We start from the raw sequence: 23,642 nt of genomic DNA on the forward strand, positions 1-23,642 counted from the left end.
TAACACTGGCCTCATTGTGGTTCTTACAGAGCTCAGGCTGCTGGAGGATTGATTGATTTGTTTTTCTCATTAAATGATTTAATATACTACTGTTTGTGGGACTGACATTGTGATACAACAGGTTAAGTGTTGCTTATGACACTGGCATTCCATGTTGGAATGCTGATTTGAGTCTGATTCTGTTCCAGCTCCTTCCTAATGCAGGGAAAGCAGTGGAAAGTTGGCCCAAGTGCTTGGGCCCTTGCTGCTGATGTGGAAGATTCAAATAAAGTTCCTTGCTCCCCTTCACCTTGGCCCTGACCTAGTTTTTGCAGCCATTTGTGGGGAGTGAATCAACCAATTGGAAATCTATTTCTGTCCTCTCTGTGTTACTCTACCTTTTAAGAAAATGAATACGTCTTTTTTTTTATAAAAGCTAGCTATTGTTCTGGCCAAGCACCTTGGAGGCTAAAGCCTCCACTTTTGGTGCCTACATCTCATATGGGCACTGGTTTGCATCCTGCTTCCTGCTTATACCCTGGGAAAGCAGCAGCAGATCAGCCACACCGATGTGGAAAAATTGGAAGAAGCTCCTGGTTCCTGGCTTTGGACAAGCTCAGCTCCAGCCTTTATGATCATTTGGGAAATGAATCAGTAGATGGAATATCTCTTACGCTGTCTCCCCTTCTCTTCTGTAATTCTGCCTTTCCAATAAAAATAAATTTATAAAAATAAAAAAGTTTTTTGTGACTTTTTGATATACAGTAGTAAGACATATTATCATTTTTAAAAGTTCGTTGTATTGCAGTTAGTATCAGACACTTTGGATTATACATCTGCTTAAAATTTTGAATTTAACAGTTTTTGATATTTATGTACAAGAAAAATTATCCTTAAAACATCATACTGTTGGGCTCGGCGGCGTGGCCTGGTGGCTAAGGTCCTCGCCTTGATCCCATATGGCCGCTGGTTCTAATCCCGGCAGCTCCACTTCCTCTCTGTCTCTCCTCCTCTCAGTATATCTGACTTTGTAATAAAAATAAAATAAATCTTTAAAAAAAAACATGATACTGTTGGCATGAAAATTAAAATTGTTTTTTACTGCATTTTGGGGCAGATAATTTGAGGTGAGGCTATTTCAGAAAATTAAGCTTTTTAAAAGAAACTTTATTTTGTTTTTAACAAAAGACTCATTTACTTAAAGGCAGAATGATGGCGATCTTCCGTTCTTTTTTTTTTTTTTAATATTTATTTATTTTATTGGAAAGGCAGTTGTACAGAGAGAAGGAGGGACAGAGAGGAAGATCTTCCGTCTGATGATTCACCCCCCCCCAAATGAGCGCAACGGCTGGTGCTGCGCCGATCCAAAGCCAGGAGCCATGAACTTCTTTCGGGGTCTCACATGTGGGTGCAGGGTCCCAAGGCTTTGGGCTGTCCTCGACTGCTTTCCCAGGCCACAAGCAGGGGGCTGGATGGGAAGTGGAGCTGCTGGGATTAGAACCAGTGACCATATGGGATCAAGGCGAGGACCTTAACTATTATGCTATCGCGCCGGGCCCATCTTCCATCCTTTGATTTACTTCCTAAATTCCCACAGTAGTTAGGGCTAAGGCAGGTTAAAGTTAGGAGGCTGGAGCTCCACTGTGGTTTCCCATGTGGTTAACAGGAACCCAAGTACTTGGGCAGTTATCTGCTGCCTCCCAGATATATAAGCTGGAAGCTGGAATCAAGTGCAGACTAGGTAAGATAGGAATTCCGGTGTCAGCAGTGGCTCAACCTCCACTGCTATAATGCCTTCCCGAACAGTGTCTTTACTGGTATATAATGTATATATGTTATCATTTATCCCCCTAAAGCCTACAGTTCAATGGTTTTACATAGTATTAACTTTATGTAGCTATTATCACATTCGATTTTTAAAAAACATACTTACTCAAGTTACTGTAAAGCAACCCTGTAACCATTAGCAGTCCCTCCCAGTTTTTCCCAGTTAACTCAGGGTTAACTGGGAAATTTTCTGCATACAAATTTTCAGTGTATGAATTTGACCGTTCTGAACGTTTCATGTGTTTTGTGAACGGTTTCTTTGAATTAGCAGAGTTCAAAGGTTAATCTGTTCTCTGGCATGTTTCAGTTTATTCTTCAAAGTATTCCCACTGGGAAATATATGATACACTTCTTTCAATACGTAAAAAAATTTTTGTATACCTTGTTCGTGTAATGTCTCATTCAGATTCTTCATTTTTATTTTTTAAAGATTTTTTCTTTTTGTTGGGAAGGCACATCAGATTTACGGAAAGGAGAGACAGAAAGATCCTCCATCTGTTGGTTCACTGTCCAAATGGCCTCAGCGGCTGGAGCTGAGCCAATCTGAAACCAGGAGCCAGGAGTTTCTTCCCGGGCTCCCACAAGGGGTACAGTGTCACACAGATTTTGGGCCATCCTCTGCTGCTTTCGCAGGCCATAAGCAGGGAGCTAGAATCTCATTGAAATTTTTTATTTGTTAAATTTTCATTAGCTTTTCAGTCTAGCAGAGATTTCTGGTAATAGTTATTTTTAGGTTATGTTACATATCTGTTAGTCTTTTTACTTCTTCCTTTTGTAAAAATAACATTCTGTTCCCCATACCTAATTCATTATAGTTAAGATAACCATTATTTATTGGTTGATATGTAATTTTTATTTCAAAAGTTTTTGTATTTTGTTTTTTCTAGACCCTGTTTGGCAATAACAAGCTTACCACATTTGGAACCAGCACAACCAGTGCTCCTTCATTTGGTACAAACAGTGGCGGGCTCTTTGGTAACAAACCAACTCTGACTTTAGGAACCAATACAAACACTTCTACTTTTGGTACATATAAAAAGCAGGTTTGACTCTCTTAAAGTTACACTGACTATACCACACATCATTCTCCTGATTCATATAATTTGATAGAGTTTCAAATTCTCAGGTAAGCCCGTGACTTGATGGTGAGCTACTGGAGGGAAAGGTTTTAAAGTCCTGGCCAAACCTTGATATATTTAGTAGAAGATAATAAATTTCCTTTTATATTCTTTGGGTTATTTTACTAGTAGCTGACCAAGTATAAATGAAACATTTGTTTGTGGCAGTATAGTTTCAAGCCTGAAATAGTGTCAAGAGATTTGATGATTCTTACTAAAAATAGAAACCTTTCTGACATGGGGAATTACTTGGCAGTTTATTTTTGACTATATACTAATTGTGAAAAAGTTGGGAAAGTATGAAGATGATTGAACAGTTAAAAAATAAATTCTAAATTACTCTCCAGAGATATGCTAGAAAATTTTAAGATGGCTTAATGGAAACATAACACATCATTGACAACTAACTACTTAAATTTTTAACACTCAACATGATTTCTGTTAGAAAGGTCATTGTCAAGGGAAACAGTGTTGAACATGTAGCAAATCCATCATTAGGCACTGATTGAATTTTGATCTGGGAAACATAAGCACATGATTAATGGCATAGATTAGTGTTTCTGTGGTGCTTTGTTGAGATTTTTTGTGGTTGTTTAAAGGTTATTTATTTATTTATTTATTTGTAATATCATCAGCGAGAGGGAGAGACAGATTTTTTTCCATTTGCTGTCACTGCCTAAATGACTGGCTCCCAGAGCTGTGTCAAGCCAAAGCCAGGATCCTATAGCTATCCATGTCTCTCATGTGGATGACAGGGACCCAATCACTAGGGCAATCATATGCCACCTTCAAAGGCACATTACAGGGACTCTGGATTAGAACCAGAGAAGCTGAGACAAATATGGGATGCTGGTGTCACAAATGGTGGCTCAACTCAACTGTGTTACGTAGCCTCCTGGTCTTTGATTTTGATATTAACTGCTAATTAGAGACAGAGAGAGCGAGCTCCCATTCTGTGGATCATTTGCCACATACCTGCATCTCAGGTTGGCCAGGTCAAAGCAGGGAGCTAGGAATTAAGTCAGGGTCCCAGTGTGAGTAGCAGGAGCCCCGTAATTTGAGTCATCACTGCTGCCTGCAAGGAGGAGTCAGAGCTGAGTATCAAACCCAGATAGTCCAATTTAGTACTTATTGGTAGAAAAAACAGCTTGCCCTTCAGTGAACTTTTGAGTAATTTTATTTGATACTGGGGAAAGACTATATTGAGCATCCATTGGAAGGTTAGTGTTTTTATAGAAATGTGAGTAATAATAGAAGAAAGAGCAATTCTTAATCTGTAATCTTAAATTTATTTGACTTTATCTTTTCTGGCTTTTTAACTGGTCACGACTAATGATTATAGTTCCACCTGTGATCTTTTTGTGGTCACTCAATGCTTAAGAGCTTTGAGGCAGTAGACTTGGTTAACTTGGTTAAAATGAATATCTTTGTATTTTTTTATCTGTAAAATTAAGATGTGAAGCATATTTAAGGTTCAGTCAGTGTTTCTCAACATTATTTTGTAAATTTCACCAAGGAAAACCTTAATAAACTGATTTTCCGTAATAATTTGAAATTTAAATACTACTGTGGCTTGCTCCCAAGATTGTAACCACCATTCTTCTGTGGCTCTTTCAGGCTCCGTAAACCATCATACTTATGATTTTTTAGCCCTTCAGAGTTGACATTTCATTCCTTTTAAAAATGGAAGTTCCTAACAAAAGCTTTATTTGTGGAAAGTTTCATGTTTAGAATGTAATGTTATTCATGACAGGGTTTTTCTATGCTGTACTTCATAAGACAGGCTGTATTTTTATAATGTATTTGACATTCTGTGGTTGTAGGTTTCTGATTTGCTTAGAGGGTTATTTGATGTGTGTATGTATTTACACTTGTTAGGTTATTTGTAAGTGAACGGATTTAGCTGTATCTGATTTTCCTCACCAGCTTGTATGCTGAATATTTCTCTTTAATTTATGAAATTGTTTTGCAAGTTGATACACTTGTCTGTGGCAATTGGAGGAAATGTGTGGTATAAACAGTGTAAGTTGGGACTTTTTCCCTGTTTGTGGGTTTGAGGTAGTTCACAGGATATTTTCTTGGTTAAATTTTAATTTAAAGAGAAAAGTAGGATCTTTAAATACATTTTCTGTTTTATTTTCCTTAGAGGCAGTTGATTGTGCTTGAATAGGGAGCACCCACCCCATTTTTGTGGCATAGTTGTTATCATAAGTAAAGCCTAGATTTTAATGAATACCTAAGTCAAATAGTTTGCGATGAAATCAGGGTAGTTTTTGAATGTTAGACTCAAATAAGATAGACATGTTTTCAGTTTTTTATGTTCTTTACATTCAGATAATAGCATGATAGTGTTGTTGATGATATGTTTTCTAAAAATGTTCTTTGTATTCTGTTTGTTTTGATTTGAACTTAATCCTCTCCATCATGATTTTTAAAAAGATGTTGGTGTTTATAAGCAGAGTATTTTTGGCCAATGAATGATTTTTCTACCTTTCTTCATGTGGTATCAGTGATATGTTCATTAATAGTTGATATTTAGCCCCAAAAAGGATGCCAAGACTTTGTGTATACACCTGAACAAAAAGTAATGTCAGCCATGAGATATGTTGAGATTCCTGTGGACTTTAATGATGATTGATAGAGAAAATGTATTTATCTTACTGGCAGATATCTTTGCATCCTAAATTTCAGTTCCTGGGTATAGTTACTGGCTCCAGCTTCTAATTCCAGCTTCCTACTTATGCAGAACCTAGAGGGCAGTGGTGATGGCTTGAATAACTGGGTTCTTGCCTCCCCACTGGGACACCTGGATTGTGTTCCTGGCTCCAGCCAGCAACCAATTCTAGCCATTTTAAGGATTTAGGAGGTGAAACAGCAAATGAAAGTGCTCTTTCGTTTTTCTTTTCCTCTTTAGCTCTGCCTTTCAAATAATAGTGCATAGAAAAGGGAGAGAAGTATAGGAATACCTCCATAAACCGTGAGGCATAGTGTGCTGGTGAATGGTTTATTCAGCTGTGCATCATCTCTGACAATGGAAAGAATAAGTTATTTGTAGATAATCTTCTTTCTAATGTTAGCCGAGTCTGTTAGTATTCCTATAAATGAGTCCGACATCATTAAAGGGCCTCGTGTGTGATGTGTCATTCACCACCCATGCCACAGCTATTGGTTCACCACAAAACTGCTATCAAGAATTTCTTTTCAGGATCTATTTATTTGAAAGGCAGATTGACAGACAGAGGAAGAGAAAGACATGTTCTATCCACTGGTTCACTTCCCACATGGCTGCAATGGCCAGATCTGGGCCAGTTAAATGCAGGTGCCTAGAACTCCATCTAGGTCTCCCGCATGGGTGGTGGGTGCTCTTAGGGAAACTTCACTGACATCACAGGTGCATCAGCAGGGAGCTGTATTGGAAGTGGAGCAGCTAGGACTCAAACCGGTGCTCACATGGTGCTAGGGTTGCGTCTGCAGCTTAACATACTGTGCCACAAAGTCGGCTCCCATGCTGTAGAGATTTTTATACCCATTTTGTTTTTCTTACCATGAATGTTTAGTGCATAAAAAAATTTGGTGTCTTAAAATTGTTATTATTTTACTTTATTTTTAAAATATTTTTTATTGGAAACTCAGATATACAGAGAGGAGGAGAGACAGGAAGATTTTCTGTCCACTGATTTTCTCCCCAAGTGACCTAATGGCCGGAGCTGAGCCAGTCAGGAACCAGGAGTTTCTTCCAGAGCTGCATTTGTGGGTACAGGGTCCCAAGGCTTTTGGCCATCCTCTACTGAGCTGGATGGGTAGTGGGGCCATCAGGACATGAACCGGTGCCCATATGAGATCCCGGCATGTGCAAGGTGAGGACTTTAGTCACTAGCCTATTGTGCCGGACCCAATCTGTGCTTTCTCTGAAATTTATTTTATTTAGACCAAGAGGGTAGAGCTCTCTGCTTACACTGTCCAGTTTTGTTATCTGCTGGATCACTTACTAAATGCCCACAACTGCCAGGGATGATCCAGACAGAAGCCAAAATCAAGAGCTTTATCCAGGTCTCCATCATGGGTGGCAATTGCTGGCGGAATCACGTGCTGCCTTCCAGGGTGTGCATTAGCAACAAGTTGGATTCGGGGTAGAACCAGAACTTGAATCCATGCATTGCATATGGGATTCCTGAGTCACAGCAGCTCGTAGACCCGATGCCCACCTTCTCTCTCCTTTTTCATTTATTATTATTATTATTTTTTTTTTTTTTGAGAATATTGGTGGGAATGAGTTTTGCTCTTTGGAAGTCAGCATGAAATGTGTATTGGATAATTTGGACCTAAAAAAGGAATATTCGTAAAGCTCAAGCACATTCACTTTGGTTTAATAATAGACATTATCCTATATTGAATTGCTAGTTCAAGACTGAAATGTAATTAAGGAAATATGAAGATGTTTCCTTAGGAGCAAAATTTGAAGAAGTTAAGTTAGCTTATAATTTATCATTCTTAATGGTCAGGCTTACAGCCAAGTTTTTTTTTTTTTAATATTAAATTGTCTTGTAGAGGGAGTTGAGAGATGTGTTAAAACTACAATCTGTTCGTTCTTTTGTCCTTCTAGGTTTTGGCACAAATACCAGTGGGAATAGTATCTTTGGAAGTAAACCAGCAGCTGGAACTCTGGGAGCTGGACTTGGCGCAGGATTTGGAACAGGTAAAGAACAACTACAATGAGATTTAGAAAGTGATGCAACTTGATTTTTTTATTGCTATAGTTTGAAATCTCTGGTCATCTGCCTGCAAATAACAGTTAGATTGATAAACGTTCCCATCAGTTAGACTTTGGCAGATCACTTATCTTCGAAAGAAGTTCTACCAAATGTTGGAATTTTGGTAGAAAAAGAAAAATTTGTTACAAAGTTTTGTCTTTTGTGGTTGTGATCTATTTGAGATTTTCAACATTTTTGTAAGAACTGCTCACAAGATGATGTTAACTTTAGTTCCATGATGTTACCAGTTAACAAGCATTTGAGACGTTAAACTGTTTATTAAGTAAGCCTTAATGATAAGGCAGAGCAATAAGGAGCATATGCTTAAGAAATTAAATGTTCTGGGATTCTAGAAAATCTATGCATGCCTTTCAATTTCCACCTGGTTGTTACCCTGTTTCCCAGTTCCTAATGTAAATAATTGTTTTAATTGCCTTAGAAGAACCCTTCTTCCTACCTGGCTGTTTTAAGCAATTGCAGATAGAGAGTAGTCATAAAATGAATGTGTTTCAACATAGACAGTTTAAAAAGGTTGTTACAACAGAGCTTTGTCTGTTTTACCCAGTTCATTTGACTGTAGGTGGGTATAGTCATTTAGCTGTAAACTACGTATGTGATCTTGTGATCTCTGCTTCAGTTACATTATCCTTGCTTTTTCAGTCTTACTCTCGGTATCTGAAAATACTCTGATTTTTTTCAGTGATTTGATTTTAAATGAAAGATGCAAGTTTGAGCAATTGGAAAGTCCAGATATTCCAGCTGTGGATTAACAGCTGTTGAAAGTTTAGCATATACATTGTCACACCGCTTTCTAGTCATTTTCCAACTATGGTTGCAAACATATACATATGTACCTTACTTGTAGGGTTTTTGATTATGTTCTTAAATGGAGCATAACATATCCTAAATTAGTGACTTTTAACTGAAAGACTAAGGTGTATTAGTGCACCACAGCCAAACATTAATGATAATGAAGTAGAATTAAAAGCCATTGGGGATGGCATGTGTATCACTTGCTTAGATACAAGGCAACCTAGGCAGTTGCTTACAGCTAGTAATCTAGTACAAATTTTACTTTTGTGTGGTTAGAGTTATTTTTGTCTTTGCTTTGTGACTCTTAAAATAAGTTGCAGTGTTTTTGGTAGTCTAAGATAATAAAATGTTTTATGAGCCTTTTTATGTTGGCCATTGTCTCCCAGTTCCATATTAATGTATTGACTGCCTACTTTAATATATGATTTTTCAATGCAGTATTCCCTCCCAGCCTGCGTGTCATAGTTTTGTTTTTACATATTCTTGTGTTATCCATACAATCAAGGAGACAGTACATTCAAGGGAAAATATATCCCCAACCTTACACGCAGTGGAGGCAGTTAGTTTTTTGAGAATTATCAGCAGGGAGTGGAAATTCTTTGGTTATTGTATCTGCTAATGCAACCTTTGTACTTGAAAGAAATGTGAGCACTCATATTTATGAACAGTGGTAACACGAGTAAACTTGAGGCTACCTTTGATTTGTAATTTTAATGCTGCATTAACTAACTGCATATTTCTCTGAAGATTGTTGTTATGAGTGATAGGAGTTCAAATTCATTCCCAGGTAGAAATAACTTTTCTTCTAATATGTGCATTTGGGTACTTTTGTTATTGTTGTTAAGATCTATTTGAAAGGCAAAATGACAGAGAGAACAGTTAAGAGAGAAAAGTATTCCATCCATTGGTTCATTTTCCAAGTGGCTGCAACAACTGGGACTGTGCTGGGCTGAGGCTAGGAGCCAGGAGTTTCTTGAAGGTCTCCTACATCAGGGCAGGGGTCTAAGCAAATCATCCATCCTCTACTGCATTCTCAGACACATTAGCTGAGAGCTAGATTGGAAGTGGAGCAGCTGGGACTTGAACCAGTGTACATATGAAATGCTGTTTCTGCAGATGGCAGGTTAACTCACTGTACCATAGTGCTGGTCGCAATATACTTTACAAATTGTTAGCTTAACATTTTTATTGTATTTTTTTTAAAGATTTATATTAATTGCAAAGTCAGATATACAGAGAACAGCTCTTTTGTCTGCTGATTCACTCCCCAAGCAGCTGCAACGTTTGTAGCTTAGCTGATCAGGAGCCAGGAGCTTCTTCCAGGTCTCCCATGTGGGTACAGGCTTCCAGGGCCTTGGGCCGTCCTCCACTGCTTTCCGAGGCCACAAACGGAGCTGGATGGGAAGCAGGGCTGCTGGGATTAGAACCGGTGCCCATTGGGATCCTAGTGCTTGCAAGGCGAGGACTTTAGCCGCTAGGCTATCATGCCAGGCCCAGTTTTTGTATTTTTAAGTTTAGGTGATAATCCTACTACAAAGCATTTTTAAAAAGATATATTTCTTGGGCCTAATGTGGTAGCCTGGTAGCTGAAGGCCTTGCCTTGCATAGACAGGGACCCCATAGGGCACCATTATGTATCCTGGCTGCTCCACTTCCCATCCAGCTCCCTGCTTGTGGCCTGGGAGGGTAGCCTTAGGTCTCTACACCTGTGTTGAAGACTCGGAAGAAGCTCCTGGTTTCAGATTGGCTTAGTTGTGGTCATTGCAGCCATATGGGGAGTGAACCAGTGGATGGAAGATCTTCCTTTGTCTTTGCTTCTCTCTGTATATCTGACTTTCAAAAAAAACAAAAATAATAAATATTTGAGGAAAAAATGATTTCTTTTAAAAAAAATTACAGAGAAAGTGAAAGAGATTGTGTGTGCACTGCCAGACTTCCCAGAGTGCGACAACAGCACTGACCAGGCCAAAGGCAGGAGCCCAGACATTTGGGCCATCTTTGCTGCTTTTTCAACCCTATTAACAGGGAGCTGGACTGTAAGTATAGCATCTGGCATCACAAATGACACTTCTGTTGGCTATGCCACAGATCCACTTTCTGGAAGATTTAATATTGATCCTTTTAATATTATTTCCCCCCAAGGACTCAGAAGAAGATAAAATATGATTAAGTACATAACCATTTTTTTTCTACAGTGGATATTAACTATCATTAACACTGTCACGTACCAGTTTTTTGATAGTTACCTAGTGATAATAGCAGTTTTAGTTCTTAAAGTTTAGTGAAGTAGTAAGTTTAAGGATACATCTGATAAGGTTGCTTGTTATACCAAAGTACAGATAAAATTATGTTTAAATCTAATAGTTATGATTCTATAGGTAGAATTAAATTGTAGCATTTGCTATTAGATCTTAAAAAGAATATAACCATTTTTACTTTTCCCTAGGTCTCTTGGAATCTTTAAGACCCCTAGTAACATTTTGTATCCCTTTGCCACTCCCCCTTATTGTTTACTTATGATTTTTGCAGCTGATCGTGAAGCATAAATTTCCCAGGATCCAGGGATGTGGAACGGTCACCTGTTTTCAACCCAGGGTCCCCTGCCTTCGTTTTCAAACACTGCAAACTAAAGAGAATTATTCTTTAATTCTTTGAGATTCTTTTCTGTAAAATCCTTACTAAACCTTCATTTTCTCATTTGCAAAATGGGAGTAAATTCTGTTTTTTAGGCAGGTTAGCTACAATTTAATGAATGTTTCAAGAACAGAGATTTACCAGCAATGTGTGTAATACACAGAGCCTGGTGCCTTGCATATATTTAGCATTTGTCATGTTAGCACTTTTGTTATAGTAAATAATCTTTGTGAAGCTTCCAAATGTATTATGTTTTAAATAATTTCTTCTATACAACATTCAAAGGCTCTTCTGTGGTACTTTTTTTCCTCTGTCTATGTAGCTCTTGGTGCTGGACAGGCATCTTTGTTTGGAAACAACCAACCTAAGATTGGAGGGCCTCTTGGTACAGGAGGCTTTGGGGCCCCTGGATTTAACACTACGACAGCCACTTTGGGCTTTGGAGCCCCCCAGGCTCCTGTAGGTAAGTATCAGTCACTTTAGAAGGCTTTATGCAGTTTTTTTCTTGCTAACATGTAACTTGCTGACTTGATTTCTAACCAAATCCTGTTTGGTCGCTTACACAACAGTACATACATGTACTTCCTTGAAACAATCACATGGTATGGGACTTAGGTCCTCATCATCCCTGTTTCTCTACTGTTCACTACTTCAGAGAATGAAATCATCTGACATGTTTAACTTGCTAAATGGTATGCTTGTATTGCTGTGTTTTGGCTTTTAGTCTAAAGAAAATTTAACTTGTTTAACATGTCTGCCTGATATAACATGTCTGTCTGTGTTCCGTCGCATCTTTCAATATAACTTTTCTTGGTATGATTTTATCTAGAAAAGAGTTTTTTCATACTTCATTTGAATGTTCCTAACAGTTTTTGAAATATTTGTCTACCGTCTTTTTCTAACTGGAGAAAATCAACTTTAAATATTTTTCAAAGAAAAAAACTATGTTCCATTGGAAACGAAAAACTAGTTTCACTTGACATAAATAAAAGTAACAGCCAGGTCTGGCACAGTAGCCTAGCAGCTGAAGTCTTGACCTTGCATGTGCCGGGATCTCTTATGGGTACCGGTTCTAATTCTGGTAGCCCGGCTTCCCTTCCAGCTCCCTGCTTGTGGTCTGGGAAAGCAGTGGAGGATGGGCCAAAGCCTTGGGTCTCTGCACTCGAATGGGAGACCCAGAAGAGGCTCCTGGCACTTAGCTTCAGATCAGCTTAGCTCTGGCTGTTGTAGCCACTTGGAGCAAATCAACAGATGGAATATCATCTTCTCTGTCTCTCCTCCTCTCTTTATATTTGACTCTCCAGTGAAAATAAAATAAATCTTGGGCTCGGCAGCGTGGTCTGGCGGCTAAAGTCTTCGCCTTGGGCGCGCTGGGATCCCATATGGGCACCAGTTCTAATCCCAGCAGCTCCACTTCCCATCCAGCTGCCTGATTGTGGCCTGGGAAAGCAGTCGAGGACGGCCCAAGGCTTTGGGACCCTGCACCCGCGTGGGAGACCCGGAAGGAAGTTCCTGGCTCCTGGCTCCGAAACGGCGCGGCACCGGCCGTTGCGCTCACTTGGGGAGTGAATCAATGGACGGAAGATCTTCCTCTCTATCTCTCCTCCTCTCTATATATCTGACTTTGTAATAAAAATAAATAAAATCTTTAAAAATAAATAAATAAAATAAATCTTTATATGTAAAAAAAAAAAACCCAACCCTGCCATTTAGATAGAAGGAAAGGTGGAAGTTAGTGTTGTGCCACTACGTTTGTCTTTTGTACTATTACGATAAAAACATGTGTTTTGAGCAAACCTTGTATGTTTGAGATACATACTTTTATGTATTCTGCCGATGAGTTATTTCTTCCTCACGTTGGTTTTTGAATCTTCTTTGTAAAATGAGAGTAACAATACTCTTCTCTGCTGTTCTGTCTTTGGTTCTAATAATTGGTTTAAGAAAAATTGCTAGCTTGGCACAATGACTCAATGGCTAAATCCTCATCTTGCAAGTGCCAGGATCCAATATGGGCAGCAGTTCGTGCCCTGTCTGCTCCGTTTCTCATCCATCTCCTTGCTTTTGGTCTGGGAAGGCAGTAGAAGATGGCCCAAAGCCTTTGGACTCTGAAGTTGAATAGGAGACGTAGAAGAGGCTCCTGGCTCCTGGCTTCGGATCTGCTCAGCTCTGGCTGTTGCAGCCATTTTGGGAGTGAACCAGTGGAAGGAAGATATTTCTGTCTCTTCTCTGTGTATCTGAAAATGCCTGAAATGGCTGGGGCTGAATTGGGCTAAAGCCAGATGCTCAGTATGGGTCTGCTAAGTGTGTAGCAAAAATCCCGGTTCCTAAGCCCTCTTCTGTTGACATCCCATTGTGTGTGTTAGCAGGATGCTGAAGAGGACAGGGAGCTGACACTTGAATGTAGGCGCTTCAGATTGGGTTAATGGTGACTCATCACGATGTCAGTGCCTGTTTCACTATTTGTGTCTTTTAAGAAGTTAGCCTAGAGATTTCATATTCACATTAATAGAAATTAAACCAGGCTTTCCTAATTGTGCTTGAATTTGTTCAAGGACGTTTTTATTTAATGATTTCAGCAGGTGATACTTATACTTGATTAACCATGGGATTACCTATTGCAAGTCAGTGTCTTTTTTTACATGGATAGTTGACTGTCAGGTAACAAGATTATGAAGATCAGAGTTCTCAAAGATGATGATGATGATAATAATAATAAAATGTTAATGGGGAAAAAAATTAGTGTTCTCTAACATTTTGCTAGTTTCATTGTATAGTCCCCAGAGTAGCACTGTGCTGTCAATGTGTAGTACTATATGTGAAAGGATAAGCTTCCATGTTTTTTACCTGCCTATAAAATTGGAACTGGGAACATTCTGAATGCAAATGATTGACTACATACTATTTTACTTGACAACTCCACTGAATTTCAAAAGCACGTTCTTAAATATCACAACAGTATTTGGTTATGCTCAGTGAGCACAATAGTTTTGATTAAGTAAACTCCACTCCACCTATTTTGATATTATTATTGATGCTTCCCCCCTCACTGTTAGAATTTTGAAAATGCTTTATTGCTGATATTCTTTTAATTTAGGTTATTTTAGCACATTAAAACTTTAATATTTTAAGATTTATTTTTATTGGAACGTCGTATATACAGAAAGGAAGATCTTCTGTCTAATTATTCCTTCCAGAAGTGACCACAGTGGCCAGAGCTGAGCCGATCCTAAGCCAGGAGGCAGGACCTGCGACCTTCCTCTGGGTCTCCCATACGGGTGCAGAGTTCCAAAGCTTTGGGCCATCCTCGACTGCATTCCCAGGCCACAAGTAGTGAGCTGAATGGGAAGTGGGGCTGCCGGGCTTGGAACTGTCACCCATATGGGATCCTGGGGTGTGCAAGGCAAGGACTTTAGCTGCTAGGTCATCGTGCTGGGCGCATTTTAGCACATTAAATATTAACTTTGCTAATTTTCTATAGCATTGGTAACTAATGTTCTTATGCTTATAGAGTAAGTACGGATAATGAGGTGATCCTTTTTTGTTGTTATTCCTGAAGATTTATTTATTTTTATCGGAAGGGCAAATTTACAGAGAGGAGGAGAGAGATTATCTGTCCACTGGTTCAGTCCCCAGGTAGCTGCAAAGGCTAAAGCTGAGCCAGGAACCAGAAGTCTTCTCTGAGTCTTCCAAGTGGGTGCAAAGTTCCAAGGCTTTGGGCCATCCTGACTATTTTTCCAAGGCACAAGCATGGAGCTGGACGCTAAGTGGAACAGCTGGGATGTGAACCAGTGGCCAAATGGGATTCCGGCAGTAGCATTGCAAGGCTTTTTCCACTGAGCCACCGCTTTGGACCCTTAGTTTTAATTCAATTAAATTGTCAGATGAAGTTTTCACAATTGATGTTAGTAGGTTAAAATATTTAGAAATTATTGTTCTGTGTTACATGATTTTTATTGTTATAGGCTGAAATAATCTTTAATATTTCTCTGTATAAGAGGCTATGTTACTTTTATACCATTATGCTTAAGATAGATGAAAAGTATTTTTTCTAGATTATTTTAATATTGGATGTACCAGTTATTGAGTAGCAGTTGATGAGCTTTTTTTGAGTTTGTCCGCTTCTCTGTTAACTCAGTAAGGCTTCCGAGTCTGAGCCTTTTGAGGACCTCCCCAAAAAGAATGTTAAATTTTATGGTATCAATGCATTGACTCCTTTTCTCCTTTTTTTTCCCTGAAGCTTTGACAGATCCAAATGCTGCTGCTGCTCAGCAGGCTGTTCTCCAGCAGCACCTCAACAGTCTCACATATTCACCCTTCGGAGACTCCCCGCTCTTCCGGAATCCTATGTCAGACCCTAAGAAGAAAGAAGAGGTAAATTTTAGAATATAAAATGCTTTTGTAAGAAAACTAAATATGAATAATGTGATTTTTTTTTTTAAAGAATGTATTTCTTTTTATTGGAAAGACAGATTTCCAGAGAGAGGGGCAGAAAGAAATATCTTCCCAAAATGCTCCACTGGCTCCAAAGGCTGGAGCTGAGCTGATCCGAAGCAAGGAGTCTGGCAGAAGCCCCCTCCTGTTCTCCCATGTGGTTGCAAAGTTCCAGGGTCTTGAGCTATTTTACGCTGCTTTCCCAGGCCACAAGCAGGGAGTTGGATAGGAAGTGGAGGAGTTGGGAAACAAATTAGCACCCATGTGAGATCCCAGCAAATGCAAGGGCAGGGTTCAGTTACTGCGCCCACCCCATTATAAATTTTGATTAGATGAAAATCATGTTATTTGTGTAGTCTGAAGCCTAAATGTGAGTATAGAAGCTACTGTGTACATAGCTAAGATTACAAAGTGAATATGTGTGACTTATTCTTCAAGACGTTAATACTCATTTCAGAGGATCAGACCTGAAGGCATTTAACTATGTGCTGCCCTGATACATAGTAATAGGCAGAAGGGCTCAACGGCTGATAAATGCACTAATAAAAGTGTATCTGCATGATGGGACGTCTTTCAGACCTAAAAGAATGGAGTTCTGAGAATGCTAAAGCATGGATGAAGCTGGGAAGGCTGCGAAATGAAACAGTGAATTTCATATATTAAAATTAGGGGAATTTTTCTTATATATATTTCTCCTAATAAAAATATAATGGGAGAAAGAGAATACTTGGATTTTTTTGGGGGGAGTGGGGAAAATTTGTTAAGGCTTTTTAAGAGGTAAATATTTAGGGCCCAGCACAACAGCTTAGAAGGTAAATCCTTGCATATGCCAGGATGCCATATCGGCACCGGTTCATGTCCTGGCTACTTGCTTCCCATGCAGCTCCCTGTTTGCCGCCTGGGAAGGCAGTCAAGGATGGCCCAAAGGCTAGGGACTGTGCACTCACGTGGGAGACTCAGAAGAGGCATCTGGTATCTCTCTGTAAATTTTTCCAATAATTTTTTTTTTAAAAAAAGATTTATTCATTTTATTACAGCCATATATACACAGAGGAGGAGAGACAGAGAGGAAGATCTTCCGTCCGCTGATCCACTCCCCAAGTGAGCCGCAACGGCCAATGCACGCTGATCCGAAGCCGGGAACCTGGAACCTCTTCCGCGTCTCCCACACGGGTGCAGTGTCCCAATGCATTGGGCCGTCCTCAACTGCTTTCCCAGGCCACAAGCAGGGAGCTGGATGGGAAGTGGAGCTGCCGGGATTAGAACCGGTGCCCATATGGGATCCCGGGGCTTTCAAGGCGAGGACTTTTAGCTGCTAGGCCACGCCGCCGGGCCCAATAAATTTTTTTTTTTAAGATTCACTTATTTTTATTGGAAAGGCAGATACACAAAAAGGAGGAGAGACAGGAAGATCTTCCATTTGATGGTTCACTCCCCAAGTGACTGCAATGGCTGCAGCTGAGCTGATCAGGAGCCAGGAGCCAGGAGTGTCTCCTATGCAGGTGCAGGGTCCCAAGGCTTTGGGCTGTCCTTGACTGCTCTCCTAGGCCACAAGCAGGGAGGTGGATGGGACGCAGGACAGCCGGGATTAGAACCGGCGCCCATATGTGGGATCCCGGCACGTGCACGGCGAGGACTTTAGGCACTAGGCTATCATTTTTTTTAAAGGTAATAGTTAACAAAAGTCACAGAAGTTATTTAGGCAGCTTCATTGTTAACAGAGTTACAGTCTACACTACAGAGAACAAGTTGTGACTTTGTATGTGATATGTGAAATGTTTCTGTAATATTTGCTATTGAAAAGCATACGCGGGCCCGGGGGCGTAGCCTAGCGGCTAAAGTCCTCACCTAGAACGCCCCGGGATCCCATATGGGCGCTGGTTCTAGTCCCGGCAGCTCCACTTCCCATCCAGCTCCCTGCTTGTGGCCTGGGAAAAGCAGTCGAGGACGGCCCAATGCTTTGGGACCCTGCACCCTGGTGGGAGACCTGGAAGAGGTTCCTGGTTCCTGGCATCAGATCGGCGCATCGGCCCGTTGCGGCTCACTTGGGGAGTGAATCATCGGACGGAGGATCTTCCTCTCTGTCTCTCCTCCTCTCTCTGTATATCTGACTTTGTAATAAAAATAAATCTTTAAAAAAAAAAAAAAAAAAGAAAAGCATACGCAAGTGTGTTTTGAAAATGCTGTTAATTGTGCTAACCTGATTTTTTTTTAACTTGATTTTTAAAATAACTTTGTATTAATTAAAAGGTAGATATGCAGAGAAATGTAAGAAAGACAGAGATCTTCCATCTGGTTGATTTCCTAAAAGGCTGATAACCTCTGGAAACAGGAGATTCTTTTGTGTCCTCCACATGAGTGAAAGGGCCTAAGCACTTGAGCCATCTTCTGCAGCTTTCTCAGGTGAATTAGGAGGAAGCTAGATTGAAAGTGGAGCAGCCTGGACTTGAATTGGTGCTCATGTGGAATGCTGGTGCTGCACAACACTGGCTGCCCAACTTGGACTCTTAATTCAACTGTTTCATCTACTAATTTTTAATTTATTTAGTACTCATTCCTTTAGTAGTTTACTAATGTTTACTAAAGTATAAATAAATATAAGCCAATTACTGTCGTTTTTTTCAACATGTTTTAATTATGTATATTTCATGGCAGAATCAATTTTATTTGAATCCTAGTTTTAATTGAGAAATAATTTCTGTGACTTAGGATTTTTTTTTGGTAGCATGTTTTCTTGAAGTGATATAGAGTCCATCATGTTTACTTTATAAAGCAAAACTCCTGGGGCCCAGTGCTGTGGTTCAGTGGATAAATCCTCGCCTTGCAAGCGCCATGATCCCATATGGGCTGTGGTTCGTGATCCATTATGGTGCCGGGTCATGTGCTGGCTACTCCACTTACCATCCAGCTCCCTGCTTGTGACCTGGGAAAGCAGTAGAAGTTGACCCAAAGCCTTGGGACCCTGCACCTGTGTGGGAGGCCAGGAAGTAGCTCTAGCTTTGGATTGGCTTAGCTCCAGCCATTGTGGCCACTTGGCGAGTGAACCAGTGAATAGATCTTTCTCTGTGTCTTTCCTTCTTTCTGTAAATCTGATCTGCCTGTTCATTAGAATACATACATTTTTTGGGGAAAAGAAATGCATGCTGAACACTGTTCAAAAGATGAAAAGAATCGGTATAATGTAGATTATTCAAATGTATTAATTGATAAGTAGTTTTCACATTTCTTTTTTGATACTGATTAATGTAAACGTCACAATCACAAAGTGGGAGACAGATTTTTACCAGCTTGTTCACTTTCCAGATGTCTACATTAGGATTAGGTCAATTTGAAATCTGGAGCTTCTTTCAAACCTCCTATGTGAGTTTGATATTTCCAAACACGTGTCTTCTGCTGCTTTTTCCTGGCCATTGGTAGGGAGCTGGATTGGTAATGGAGCATGTGGTATTCCATCCAGTCACCATGTGGGATCTCATTATCTCAGGAAGTAATCTTACCTGCTATGCCACAACCTTAGTCGTCTTAAAATATTTATCAAACCCATTGTCTCATTTTTCATTTTCAGAGATATCAGACATATCACTTGAAATGGGAGCTGAGGGCCCGGCGCGATAGCGTAGCGGTTGAAAGTTCTTGCCTTGAACGAGCCAAGATCCCATATGGATGCTGGTTCTTATCCCAGCGGGCCCGCTTCCCATCCAGCTCCCTGCCTCTGGCCTGGGAAAGCAGTGGAGGATGGGCCAAAGGTTTGGGACCCTGCCCACCCACATGGGAGACCTTGTGGAAGCTCCTGGCTCCTGGCTGCTCATTGGCTCAGCTCCAGTTGTTGTGTCTGCTTTGGGAGTGAAGCATTGGATGGAAGATCTTCCTCTCTGTCTTTCCTCTTCTCAGTATATCTGCCTTTCCAATAAAAATAATAAATATTTTTAAAAGGAAGTAGAGATAGGAGCTGAACAGATGAGTAAAACACAATTATAGAGAAATAAATGTTCCATCACCATTCATGTATGAATAAATTGTGTGTTGAATGTTGAATCTTTGTTGACTTACAGTTAGGACTCAGACATTTTCTTGCTGGTAAAAAGACAGATTTTAATTCTGAACCCTGTATTGTGGCTTATTAGTTAAAGCTCTGGCTGCAATGCTTGATTGCTTGTGCACCATTTCAGGTCTTGGCTGCTGCACTTCAATCCACTGATAACATGTCTGGGAAAGCAGTAAGGGTGGCCCAAGTGCTTTTGCCCCTGAATTCATTTGGGAGACCCAGAAGAATCTTTGGGCTATTGATTCTGCACATACCCAGCCCACTGCTCTGGTCTTTTAGGGCTTACAGCAGTGACTAAAAAATTGTCTTTCTCTGTAATTATGCCTTTCAACATACATTTTAAAGTAATAAGTAATTCTTTTTAAAACATTGAAAAGTATTTGAATTCTGTTCTTCTGGCTTTTTTAATCCATCCTAGATATTTGAAATAAGGTAGAACTTTTCTGATATTTCTTGTTTTACAGAGATTGAAACCAACTAATCCAGCAGCCCAGAAAGCTCTTACCACACCTACTCATTATAAACTGACACCTCGTCCTGCCACCAGAGTTCGGCCAAAAGCCCTGCAAACAACAGGCACTGCCAAGTCACAGCTCTTTGATGGGCTGGATGACGATGAACCATCTCTTGCCAATGGAGCATTCATGCCCAAGTGAGTTTGTTTTTATTAGCTTAAAGTAGCTTTAAAACGCTGATCTAAAATAAATTTAAAACAATATGTAGTTAGTTAAATGTAATGCACATATAATACTTAATAAGACATAGAATGTTGGGCCTGGAGTAATAGCTCAGTAGATAAATCCTTGCAAGCGCCAGGATCTCATAAAGGTACCAGTTCGTGTCCCAGTTGCTCCACTTGCTGTCCAGCTCCCTGCTTAAAGCCTGGGAAAGCAGGCACCCACTTGGGGACCTGGAAGAAGTTCCTGGCTTCGGAGCCAATCAGCTGCAGCCATTGGCAGCCACCTGGGGAGAGAACCAGTGGGTTGCTGTAAGAAAGGACTTTTTTTCTTGCATTAAATCTGCCTTTCTAAATAAAATAAAATTTTTTCAAAGATTTATTTATTTTTATTGCTAAGCCAGATATACAAAGAGAAGGAGAGACAGAGAGAGACGTTCTGTCCAATGATTCACTCTCCAAGTGACTGCAGTGGCCGGTACTGTGCTAATCCTAAGCCGGGAGCCAGGAGCCCTTACTGGTCTCCCACACGGGTGGGAGGTCCCAAGACTTTAGGCCATCCTTGCCTGCTCTCCTAGGCCACAAGCAGGGAGCTGGATGGGAAGTGAGGCCGCTGGGATTAGAACCAGCAACAGTATGGCATCCTGCTGTGTTCAAGGTGAAGACTTAAGCTGCTAGGCCACAGCGCTGGGCCCAAAAATAAATAAATCTTTAAAAAAAAAAAAAACTAACTAAAATGTACAGTGTCTCCATAAAAGACATCACTTCTAGTATAACCACGATTTATATAAAGGTATTTTTTTAATGATGTACTTTCTTTTTATTTATTTTTTTAAACTTTAAAGTCAGAGAGATGGAGGGTAAAAGAGAGACAATCACACAGATTTTCCATCTGCTGGTTCACTTCCTAATTGACTGCAACCACCAGAGCTGGACTAGTGCAAAGCCAGGAACCAGGAGCCCCTTCCTGGTTTCTCACTTAATTGCAGGGGCCCAAGGCCCACTGGTTTTCCAGGCCCTAAGCATATACCTGAATCAGAAATAGTGTTCCTGGGACACAAATTGATACACATACGGGATGCTGGTGTTTGAAGGCAGAGGGAAGGACAAGAGAGAGAGGAAATCTATTATTTAGTCCATTAGTGGACAATATCCTGTTGTCCTGTTTTCTTCACGACAGACAACACTGTGTGTGTTCTGTATACATGTATTGACATTGTGAAATGAATGAACTAAGCCTCGGATAAAGTAATAAAGGAGTTGTGAATGGGGAATTTTCAAGAGTATTTTGCACTTAGATTTGAAAGTGTAAAATATTTGAGGCCTTTCTTTCTGATTACACAGGTCTATAAAGTTTTTTAATAGAGCTTGATACATCATTTTTAGCTGAAAAAAAGTTTGTACTGCAATTTTTAAGGTATTAACTTTTGTTTTCCTTTGATGTCTACGTGTAGGAAGAGCATTAAGAAATTGGTTTTAAAGAACCTGAACAATAGCAACCTCTTTTCTCCTGTGAGTCGTGATTCAGAAGATCTTGCTTCACCATCTGAATATCCAGAAAATGGAGAGAGGTAACTGTGTTGTTTTACCTTTATCCCATTCTCATTTTGAAGTGATCATCAGCTTTTCTTTCTTTCTTTCTTTCTTTCCTTTTTTTTTTTTTTTTTTAAAGATTTATGTATTTGAAAGGTGGAGTTACATTGGGAGGGAAGCAGAGATAGAATAAGTTCTTCTAGCCACTGGTTCACTCCCAAGATGGCTGCAACAGCTAGAGCTAAACTGCTCTGAAGACAGGATCTAGGAGTTTTCATCTGGGTCCCCCAGTTGTTTGTAAGGGTCTGAGCAGTCACGATATCTCCTACTGCTTTCCTAGGCACATTAGCAGGTTGCTGGATTGAAAGTGGAGCAGCCGATACTCAAACTGGCCTACATATGGAATATCGCCATTGCAGGTTGTGGCTTAACCTATTAGACCACAAATCCAGTTGCACTCTCCTTAGAACTTAATGTACCATGGGGCCCGGCAGCGTGGCCTAACGGCTAAAGTCCTCGCCTTGAAAGCCCCGGGATCCCATATGGGGGCCGGTTCTAATCCCGGCAGCTCCACTTCCCATCCAGCTCCCTGCTTGTGGCCTGGGAAAGCAGTTGAGGACGGCCCAATGCATTAGGACACTGCACCCGCGTGGGAGACCCGGAAGAGGTTCCAGGTTCCCGGCTTCAGATTGGCGCATACTGGCCGGTTGTGGCTCACTTGGGGAGTGAATCATCGGACGGAAGATCTTCCTCTCTGTCTCTCCTCCTCTGTGTATATCTGGCTGTAATAAAATGAATAAATAAATTTTTTTTTTAAAAAAAGAACTTAATGTACCTTTGGGACTGGCATTATGCTAAAGCATATAAAAATACTACCGTTCCCTATGGGCACCAGTTTGTGTTTTCCATACTCCCCACTCAAATACTGATTCAGTTTCCTGCTCATTTCCTGAAAAAAGTCAACAGAGGTTTCCTCAAGAACTTAGGCCCCTTCACTCATGTGAAAGACCTAGAAGAATCTGTTGGTTCCTGGCTTTTGCTCTGCCCAGTCCCAGAGATTAAAGTCATCCGGAGAGTGACCCAGCACATGGAAAATCTGTTACTTTATGTGTAACTGTGGTTTGCAAATTTTAAAATAAAAAAATAATTTTGTGAAAATTTAGAATGCTTTGCAGATACTGCATACAAGTATTATAGCTTATGAATACCTGAGAATTGAGCATGCTTTTGCATTTTGAGCACTGTCAACCTTAGAGTTATGTAACTTTTGAATCAGCTGTCCAAAATATGTATTCTTCATTTCCAATTAATATTTGATTTTGTCTCTTTGATTATTAAAAGAAACATTGTCATTGTAACCAGATAGCATTTATAAAGGGAGGAAGTGAAGTTATATATACTTTGAAAGCTTGTTTATGCATCAATTTTTTTTTGTTTGTTTTATTGCTTTTTATTGGAAAGGCAGATTGACAGAGAGGAAAGGCCTTCCATCTATTGGTTTCTTTTATCTCTTTCCAGATTTAGTTTCCTGAGCAAGCCTGTTGATGAGAACCATCAGGATGGTGATGACGATTCTCTTGTATCCCGTTTTTATACCAATCCCATTGCAAAACCCATTCCTCAAACCCCAGAGAGTGCTGGCAATAAGCACAACAACAGTAACAGTGTGGATGACACAATTGTTGCATTAAACATGCGTGTTGCTCTAAGAAATGGACTGGAAGGAAGCAGTGAAGAAACTTCTTTCCATGATGAGTCATTACAGGATGATCGAGAGGAAGTAGAAAATAACACGTACCATGTGCACCCAGCAGGTGAGGTTCAGATACATGCCA

At 40.1% G+C, this 23,642-nt stretch overlaps 1 protein-coding gene across 7 annotated transcripts in view; it reads left to right on the top strand.

The window, feature by feature from the left end:
* The window catches only part of NUP98 (nucleoporin 98 and 96 precursor), a 103,592-nt gene that overhangs the window by 40,169 nt on the left and 39,781 nt on the right, over nucleotides 1–23,642 (top strand). For 2 of the 7 annotated variants that reach the window (XM_058663489.1, XM_058663492.1), the window contains exons 12-17: nucleotides 2,694–2,832; nucleotides 7,528–7,620; nucleotides 15,360–15,493; nucleotides 20,063–20,250; nucleotides 21,729–21,845; nucleotides 23,326–23,621. In XM_058663489.1, coding sequence (XP_058519472.1) covers nucleotides 2,694–2,832; nucleotides 7,528–7,620; nucleotides 15,360–15,493; nucleotides 20,063–20,250; nucleotides 21,729–21,845; nucleotides 23,326–23,621 — 967 coding nt within the window. Of the gene's footprint in view, nucleotides 1–2,693; nucleotides 2,833–7,527; nucleotides 7,621–11,444; nucleotides 11,586–15,359; nucleotides 15,494–20,062; nucleotides 20,251–21,728; nucleotides 21,846–23,325; nucleotides 23,622–23,642 lie in introns of all 7 variants that reach the window. The other 5 variants (XM_058663486.1, XM_058663487.1, XM_058663488.1 and 2 more) reach the window with 5 other exon arrangements.

Source organism: Ochotona princeps, chromosome 4 (assembly GCF_030435755.1).
Source record: "Ochotona princeps isolate mOchPri1 chromosome 4, mOchPri1.hap1, whole genome shotgun sequence".
NCBI classification, from domain to species: Eukaryota; Metazoa; Chordata; class Mammalia; order Lagomorpha; family Ochotonidae; genus Ochotona; species Ochotona princeps.